Source organism: Pogoniulus pusillus, chromosome 12, assembly GCF_015220805.1.
Source record: "Pogoniulus pusillus isolate bPogPus1 chromosome 12, bPogPus1.pri, whole genome shotgun sequence".
NCBI classification, from domain to species: Eukaryota; Metazoa; Chordata; class Aves; order Piciformes; family Lybiidae; genus Pogoniulus; species Pogoniulus pusillus.
This window is the reverse complement of record NC_087275.1, coordinates 24180959-24190579: the sequence shown is the minus strand read 5'-3', so window position 1 is coordinate 24190579 and position 9621 is coordinate 24180959. Positions and strand designations below refer to the sequence as shown.

Sequence of the window (9621 nt, the reverse complement as noted above, 5' to 3'; positions counted from 1 at the left end):
GCCCTGCAGAAGTCTCTGTTGTGTATTTTTAAAATGCCTGATGAGTTCACGGACAGACTGCCTGGGATATCCATTCCCTTGCACCGCGGAGCCCCTCCGCAGCAGAAGAGGTGTGCACATACGGCAACACCCTTGGGGCTGTTTCGCTGCGATTTGGCATTGGCTGCCAAGCAGACCCACTCTCCTCCTCCTCCTTCTGGGGCTAGCTCACCTTGCTCTGCCTCAGACTTAACCTGAAGGGCCCCACCAGCTTGCAGTGGAGCTGGCTGGAGAGTTAGCACAGGTAAGGTTAAGACAAACACCGCTGAAAGACTCTAACACGGTTAGCAACACAGCCGGATGCTCGCAGCCCGGGCTCGGGCTGAGCACAAGGCTGCCCTTTCAAGACCTGTAGCTGTAGAAGTGAGCCTGGGAAGGGACTTTCTGGTTTTCTCCAGCCTGCGCTGCCCCCGCCGCAGGTCCTGCTGTGCTCCCAACGTAACGCAGAAGTCCAGGTGCCCGGGCGGCATTGTGGGCTGCTTTCCTCCTGACAGCACTTGTTTACTATGAAATAACCTTGAAGTCAGAGACGCTGTTTTGTGTCCACAGAGCCGTGAGCTGGTGTGAGGCACTGGTTTCCCCAGCACAACACACCCTCCCTTCCCTCCTGTTTCCCAGCCGCCGGAGCTGCTGCTTGCTGCTACCCGGGGCACTGCTTCCCAAAGCAAGGAGGCACCTTTTTGCTGTGGCATATTTGCATCTCTTTGTTGACTTTTCTAATCGAGCTCACTTCAGAGCCTTTGAAAGCAGTGGGAATCAAAGGCACGCCGGCTCTTTGGGTATGGCAGCTATTTCAGAAGAGGGACCAGCTACTTTTGGTCACTAGACTATTAGCAGCTGCATGGGAAGCTGGTGGGTGGGCTGAGCACCCAGGCTCCAAAGGCTTGCCCTCAAGCATCTTTCTGAGACAAGGTAATGCCACACTGCCACCAAAAGGGCAGCACTTCATTGACTGGCCCTGACCCCTTGTCCTGCACCCACAGTCTCCTCCTTTTGGAGGAGCCTGCGCCCTGCTCCTACCCTGTACACCCCTCCACCGTGAGGGTCTCCTGGGTCTGGCTTCTGCTGGGTTAGTAAATGCAATCAGCTCATGGGGGTCCCAGCTAGGACCACTCCATCCAGCAGCAATGGTCTCTGAGCTGGGCCTGCTTTATCACATAGCTGTCACAATCACTGCCCTGCTGAAGCAGCCCTGCAGAAAGCCACACCAAATCCCCAGGTGCTTACAGCAGCCAGTGGGTAGCACTGGTACTGTCCCTGGGCTAGAGGAACCAAGTTGGCCAGGGCAGCGAGGCAGCTATAAAGCCACCCTTGTGACGTGGAGCTGGGTGCAAAAGAATGAACTCCACTCTGAACCTAACTCTCCACCCCATGCTTAGCTCTGCCCATGTGTTGGCCCGGTTCAGACAGGAGGTGGGTTTTCTGCATAGGCTGGTATCTCACCAAGATACTTAAACCTGATCTTTCCATTAAGATGTGACAGAAGGGGGAGCTGAGGTATCCATCCTTCAAACTACTTGTTTCAGTTCCCTCAGTGCTTTATGCCATGAGTCTCAGCAACTCAGCAAGGGAGTCAGAGGCTGGCCCCACCGAGCAGTCAGACACCAAACACCCATTAGATTCCTGTGGTGATGGAGGAACTTCTCCTAAACAAGCACCCACAGACCACTGACCTGACACGTGGCAGCCGCAGCCCAGGTCTCCCAGCGCTGGGCTCCGTGATTAACAGCAGTGGTTTGTGAGCAGCCAGGCCAGGCTGCTGGAGTCCCTTCAGCACATGTTGGCTCCAGTGCTGAATTTGCATACTGTGTTTGCCAAGGGTTATTAATGTTGATCAGCTGTTAAATAATCTGCCCTTTTCATTTCAGGAGGCCTGTCAGGACTTGACTTTGCATAGGCTTTACTTAAACAAGAGTTTTATGCCATATTGGAAAAGGGTTTTCATTAGGGAGCCTTTTCCTTGAGACAAACACTAAACACTGTCTCTGACATCACAAGCATCTGCCACATGTGTTGCCTAACCCTCTACATCCTCAGCACATGAAAATGGCTGCAGCCGTGGAGCAGTGGAAATCAGTGTACAGTCCAGCTGGCAACCCCTCATCGTGCCAGGGAGGGACCTGGGAGAGGAGATTAAAATAAGGACAGATCCCACATCAGAAAATGAAATTATCCCCTGTGAAGAAGGGCATTGGAAGGTTGATGTACACAGGTTTTAAAACCAGCCTCACCCTACTCTGGACCTGCAGAGCTATAGTCTTTGAGGTAATTTATGGCTGTGTTTCACCATCCTCAGTTTCAGCCTTGTCTCTTCAGGGCCATGCACCTTTTGCAATTAGCCAGCAACAGGAGCTCCTGAGCCCAGGAGCACAGGTCAGCAGTTCAAGCAGGGTGGATTGTAACTCACAAGGAAACAGCAGGATGGGGTAAGAACTGCTTTTGCCTCATGGTTAGGCAGTGCCATCAAAGGCCTCCGGAAAGTCAAGCTAGGAAACCTGAGGGGGCTGACAGGGACTTTGCAACAACCAGCTGGCTCCCACACATGTAATTATGTCCATCACTCTGCAACGTGTTAAAAGAGACAGAAAGAAACGAAGACTATGGATGCAGCAGCAAACTGAAGGGGGTGTTAATAAGCTAGTCTTGCACAGCCCAACAGAAAAAAAACTGTGCCACTCTGTGGGCAAAGAACCACATAGTCACCAGCCAGTGGAATACCTGCCCTCAGGACAGCCCCTGCTCCACTCCTTCCTTCCCTCCTGCCTACAGAATTTGAGTGCCTCTTGAACTCCAAGGGGTTTTTCCCTCCCAGTTTCTTCATCACAGGGATGCGTTTTCCTCACCATGCCACAGGGAACATCACCCACCTGCCATGCCAAAGGCCTGCCTGGTGCTAAGCCACAGCTGCTGTCAAGGTGCTACCTGCTGGGAGTGCCTGCCAGCAGGGATAAGAGGGAGCCGCAGGGGTCCTCTGGAGCCATGCTGGCCACGTTTCCCACAGTCGTGCCCGAGAGGGGCAAGTAGGACAAGAAGGAGGCAGCAGGCACCACACTAGGCACAGTCTTCACTTTCTCTTGCGCTGCTTCTCTGGGGAAAGAAGCAGAAGCAGCTATGGAGACCAAACAATCCGACTGTAACGTATCACAACACACAGCATCAGCTGTCTGCTCCTCGCTCAGCTCACCAGTGCAGTGACTTGGCTGTGCCTCGCTGGTACTGCCTATGCCATGGTCGTCAGGTGACAAAGCCAGCCCTTAGAATTGATTAATTGATCTATACATTAAACAGGTGTCCCTGCTCAGTTATTGGCAGGTTTGTTAACTGGTTACTGTTTACATGATTCTGATACTGTAAATTGCATGCTATCATATAGATGCCCATTTACTTTAAGAAGTGCACCCCTCGTGTCTATTAACATATTAAAGAGAAAATTAAACACTCAGGCTGATATAATGCACAATATGGCATTACTCTGGGTGCTTCCTAAGCTAGGGAAATCTTATTTGTTTAATAATAAGTTGATCATGAATATGCAAATCTGCACCAGTGCAAGTACCTCACTGCTGTCACTATTAATGAGTTGCAAATTAATGTGACAACAAAAGGAAAATCTATTTAGTGGCAGATTTGTGGATCATATCTAGCTCAAGAGAGCAACCCTCTACAGTCACATCAGCCTGCAAAATGTGCACGTGGTGTGGACAAGGTTTGCTTCAGGGCCGTCAGACCAGAAACAAGCAACATGCTGCTGTCACCCCAAGGGTGGAAGGCAGCTTTGCTCCTAAGGATCCATCACACTTCATCTGCAGGCAAAGGCACTCTTTTCAGCCTCTAGTGGTGGTGGACCCACCCAAAGCACTCCTAGTTGATGGGAGGTTGACCATGAGCCAGCAATGTGCTCTTGTGGCCAGGACAGCCAATGCAGTTGTGAGGTGTTTTAGAAGGGCCGTGGCTAGTAGGTAGGTCGAGAGAGGTTTTCCAGCCCCTCTACTCTACCCTGGTGAGGTCACTTCTGGAGTACTGTGTTCAATTCTGAGTTCAGTTCAATTCTGAAGTCCCAGTTCAAGAGGGAGAGAACTGCTTGAGAGAATCCAGCACAGAGAAACAAAGATGACTAAGGGGATGAAACATCTCTCTTATGAGAAGAGACTGAGGGATTTGGGGTTCTTTAGCTTGGAGAGGAGGACACTGAGGGGTGATCTTATCAGTGTTTACAAATATGTAAAGGGTGAGTGCCAGGAGGATGGAGCCAGGCTCTCCTTGCTGATGCCCAGTGACAGGACAAGGGGCAATGGGTGGAAGCTGAGGCATAGGAAGTTCCATGGAAACACAAGGAGGAATTTTTTTCCCTGTGAGGGTGACAGAACGCTGGAACAGGCTGCCCAGGGGGGTTGTGGAGTCTCCCTCTCTGGAGATATTCAAAACCCACCTGGATGTGTTCCAGTGGGATGTAGTACAGGTGATGTGCTCTGGCAGGGGAGTTGGACTGGATGAGCTTCTATCCCCTGACATTCTGCAATTCTGTGCTTTTGCAAAATGCAGAGCTGGCAGGACTGATATAGATGTGAAGATGGTGTGGACATCTTAGAAACAGTACCTAAAGAGAGCTTCATCTTCTTCAGATATATCTTGGGAGTTTTTTGCCCCTGACAATGCTATGAGCTCACAAAGGGAAAGTTACTGGATTTTCTTCTCCCTCCCTTCCTAGCAGAAATGCAATGGTGAATAAACAGACTGAGAAAAGACCTAATAGGTTTTCACAACAGTGCCATTCACTCTGCCTTGTTCGTTGGTGCCAAGCCCACTGGACCCATACTGAAAAGAAAATATGATGTTCTGCAAACAATTCTGGTTATTTTTTTCAGTTAGCTTGCATCTGTACAAGTTTAAAGTAGCAATGTGTGCTTTTTTCCTGTACAAACTGAAGAAATTACTCTGAATGTTTACCAGCAGCCCCACAGAGCCTGGAAATGGCAGCTGCCTGCATTTACCACTCCCTGACACCTTGTTCATATTAATGCACAAATGATGGGTCCCATCTATAGTTTCACTCCTTAGCACAGAAAGGAACAGAGTAGTTAGCTTCAAACTTTTTGATTCATGGAGTGAGCTTGGCCCCTAGGAGCAGTTTTTAAGACTTTTCCATTCTGCTCTTGTGATCCTGCAAACTAGAAGCTGGGTCAGCTTTCCAGCAGGCATCTGGTCTCTCCCTTTAGCAGGCTGTGTTCCAAAACAGGACAAACAAGGACCAACCACCTTTGGTCCTTGCTTGCCACTCGGCAGCGTCTGGCACAGGTCTCCAGCTAGGCCAGTGAGGTAAAGGGGGCAGAGAACAGCAAAGCAGAAGAAACAAGAAGAGTGTCCAGAAGAGCAATAACCCAAATGGGAAACTCACAGGTCTAGCCTCACTGTGTAGAACCCAGTCACTTGGGGTAAGGCAGGGAGGCAAAGGAGGAGTTCAACGCTTTGCAGTCCTCAGCAGCACTGCTTATCTCAGGGGAAACCTTTCAGCACTGCTTATGCTGTCTTCTCTCCCCTGCCAGGCAGCCAGCCTGGAGTCCTGTATATCCTGGGACTTCCCAGCCAGCGCCAAGTAGAAGTTTGACAAAGGAAACTCCCTTTGGTGAGGCTCACCTGCCTCCCCTAGCTGGAGATGGGGCTTTTCCCTACTGTGCCAGTGGTTCTCCAACACCTCCACAGGGCACTGCAACCTCCCAGCCAGGCCAATTCGAGTGAAAAGCAAGGGAAATTCAAGGAAATACCTTGGCTTAGGCCCCAGCAGCATCAGTGCTGCATTCACCTCGTACAGGGCAGAACACAGGATTGGCAGGGCTTTACCATCGCCAGAGGCTGCATTTCAGTTCCCTTGGTTTTTATTACCATGGAGCAGTGCCAGCAGTGTGCAGTGAGTACCTCTGGCCCAAGGAAGGTGCACAGGAAAGTGCTTTAGAGGAGGGAGCAGCCTCCTCTGAGCCCTGCCCCACTGTGCTGGCTGGAGCTAGCTCAGTCCCCAGCTCTGCACCATGCAGTATCCAGCAGGTCCTGGTGCTGGCCAGGTGGCCCTGCCTACACTCCCTGTCACCGACGTTGCTCCCTCCTGGTAAGCTGCTGTCTTTCCTACCCCCAGGGTAACTACCCCCTGAGCTTGCCTGCTGCGAAGCTGCGTGTGCAGCCAGCCTCTCCTGTGACAGAGCCACAGGATCGCAGGGTTACAGGATAGTAGGGGCTGGAAGGGATCCAAGGAGATCACCGACTCCAACCCCCGCCAGAGCAGGGCCACACAATCCAGCGCAGATCACAGAGGAATGCATCCAGACAGGCCTTGAAAGTGTCCAGAGAAGGAGACTCCACAACCTCTCTGGGGAGCCTGTTCCAGTGCTCTGTGACCTTTACAGTAAAGAAGTTCCCCCTTGTGTTGAGGTGGAGCCTCCTGTGCTGCAGCTTACACCCATTGCTCCTTGTCCTATCCCAGGAAGCCAGCGAGAAGAGCCTGCACCCCCAGACTGTCCAGAATAGGGTCAGTCGAGCCAGCCCCATGCACCTAGCAGCACAGGACGCCACTTTCGTCCTTCACTGAACTCCAGGTGCTCCATCAAGCACTACCATACAGCACTTCCTTTAAAAAAGAGCAGATCCTGGAAGGTAGTTGTAAAGAGCAATGAGGTCTGCCCTCAGCCTCCTCTTCTCCGGACTGAACAGCTGCGGGTCCCTTACACACTCCTTGTAGGCCATACACTCCAGGCCCTCCACAAGTCTCATAGGACACACACTTCTGGTTAAAAACATCCCAAAGCAAAACTCAAGAGTCTGAGCTCACAGCAAGAACTTGCAGAAGGGGGAAGGTCAGTCCCAGACTCTTAAGAGAGGCTCTGGCCCAGTCCAGGGAGCCCAGCCTCTTAGATCCAAGTACCCAAACTGCAAAACTGCCATTCTGGCCACTGTCCCTTTAGGTCCTCCCAAAGTATCACAGTATCACTAAGGTTGGAAGAGACCTCATAGATCAAGTCCAACCCTTTACCACAGAGCTCAAGACTAGACCATGGCACCAAGTGCCACGTCCAATCCTGCCTTGAACAGCTCCAGGGATGGCAACTCCACCACCTTCCCGGGCAGCCCATTCCAGTGTCCAATGACTCTCTCAGTGAAGAACTTTCTCCTCACCTCTCCACATTAAAACTAAAGCATTTAACCTGGTACTATTTTCATGCCCTCTGCAGACACCACTGAACAGAGAATTCAGTCAATTCAACATAAAGCGATGACAAAGGAGGGGAAATGACTGAACCTATTCACAATTCTTCAACTAAAAGGCGATGCAGGGAGCGTTGTGAATGATGCTTTTAAACTTCTGCCCCACAGAAGGTGCCCGTGTCAGATGTTTTCTTGCAACCTTGAATTTAGGAACCTCAGATTCCACCCCAGAATTCATCAGCTGCTCGTGTGGGCACCTGTGCCAGCTCTGCTCTGGGAACCACAAGCGAAGCCTTTCATAAACAGTAACGAGCTGGAGCTCATTTCACAGTATCACAGTATCATCAGGGTTGGAAGAGACCTCACAGATTATCAAGTCCAACCCCTTACCACAGAGCTCAAGGCTAGACCATGGCACCAAGTGCCACGTCCAATCCTGCCTTGAACAGCTCCAGGGACGGCGACTCCACCACCTCCCCAGGCAGCCCATTCCAGTATCCAGCCAAAGAATTAAGAGGAGTCACTTTAACCTCTTCATTTCTCAACAGTTTTATTGCCTTTAAGAAAATTTTTGTAAAATATAAATACAAAGGCAGGAGATTTACTTACAAAGTTAAAACACAGATCTCAAACATAAACACACAATTCAGAAAAATTTAGTTTTTATGTACAGTTTTTTTTTCAAGCAACTTCAACATATGTTAGTTTTTATTTAATTTTTTTTTCTCAATATTTTACAAGGTACAGAAAAAATAGTTCAAAGTCTTCTTTAAATAAAGAGCATAAAATGTTTAAACATATATAAACAATCCGGTTTGATGTGTGAAAACTAAATTTCACAGCTTTTAAATTAGGATATAAAAGTTCTTACAATTAGTTGTATGCGTATGGATATGGTTTAATTTATATTACAAACTACTGAATTATATTCAATAGTGCTTAACCTGACCAAAGCAGGTAATTCTGTAAACAAAACAAAACAAAACAACAAACCAAAACAAGCTCAAAACAAAAATAATTATCACCAAGTGCCTTACTGAAGTCTATCTCCCAAAAACGAGCCACATGACTTTGATCACATCGCCTAGGAATTAAAAAAGAAAGGTATGTTCTGGGTAATCAGTGCTTTGTAGGAAACAAAGTCGATGTGTGGGTGTGTGTTCTCTAAACTAAAAACCGACAGCTAAAAAAAACAAACAAACCTGTGTCCAGAGTAATAATAAACTTATCCCAAAGCCTCTGTTGTGTGCATTTAAAGAAACATTATATAACAATTCTGTAAAAACTGATTTGAAGGGGTTTGGGGTTGGGATTTTTTTTTGTTGTTTTTTAATTTCTTCAAAAAAATCCATCCAACTGGAATTTCAGATCTCTTTTTTTTTATATAAAGGAAAGCTATTTTCATATTTAATAGTGTCCTTTCTTTACAGAAAACAATTGCATTTGAACACATATACATAAAGGAGAAACTGTACATTAAATGGCCTGATGGTTCACCAGAGGATGTCGAAGGGAGGCTCCTCCTGCGGATGCAACCAGTGAAGCGAGGAGCCCAGCAAAGTCTTGAGTTCGCTTGTAAACTCCACCAAGTCCAACAGCTCTTTGCTCTCCGGGTTAAAAGCTTCAAGGTCCGTAGCACAAGAGAACAACTGGCTGAGGGAAGTCTGTTTGTAAAACTCTGCCTCCGTGATGGTGACCACTTCCAGATTGGGGAAGTTACAGCGGAAGATGCGAGATGACATTTTTAGCCTCTTCACCACGTCCGAGAGCAAAAGCCAGTTTCGTGGTCTGTGGAAGGGAAGGAGAAAGAGGCTCCGATAAACAACACTAAGTCACAGGCTTCTGGACTCTCTGCTGTATTGCCATGTGACAAAACCTCCCCAGTCACACCCGCGCAAACAATCCCCTTGAAGTCAAGGCCATCACCCAAGGGGTCAAATACAACAGATGTGCAGATGCAGCCCTATTTACTCAGTGTATTTACTCAGAGTACTGCTGTCTGCAGCTTTGGAGAAGGAGGGGGACCAGGCACACAGGGGCACCGCAGCCTATAAACCCAGGCCTCCTGAGTTCACCTGTGGGTCAGCAGCCATGCCTACAGCCTCTCACACGTTTAAAAGGTTTGCCTAGCTGAACTCAACTCCTATTTAGCAAGTTCGGAAATGTCCTAGAGTTACAATCAGAAACTTCAGCACCACTGACTTCCAATACTAAACACAAGCCAACAGGGTTTTTTTTTCCTCTGATATCTTTTTAATTCAATTTTTGTAACCTAACTTACCTTACACCTAGCACCCAAACAATAAAAACATGCTACAACCCACATGCTTGCACAACTAGTGTTTAAAACTATTTTTCCCACGGCTGTCATCAAAATTGGTGCAAATGACA

The 9621-nt window shown here is 48.6% G+C and overlaps 1 protein-coding gene across 7 annotated transcripts in view; it reads right to left on the bottom strand.

Annotated features, from left to right (window-relative positions):
• Window positions 1-7775: 7775 nt before the first annotated feature.
• Window positions 7776-9621, bottom strand: part of BCOR (BCL6 corepressor) — an 81269-nt gene continuing 79423 nt past the window's right edge. For all 7 annotated transcript variants that reach the window (XM_064151916.1, XM_064151913.1, XM_064151918.1 and 4 more), the window contains one exon: window positions 7776-9018. In XM_064151916.1, the coding sequence (XP_064007986.1) occupies window positions 8724-9018 (295 nt within the window). In that variant the 3' untranslated portion in view covers window positions 7776-8723. The remainder of the gene's footprint in view (window positions 9019-9621) is intronic.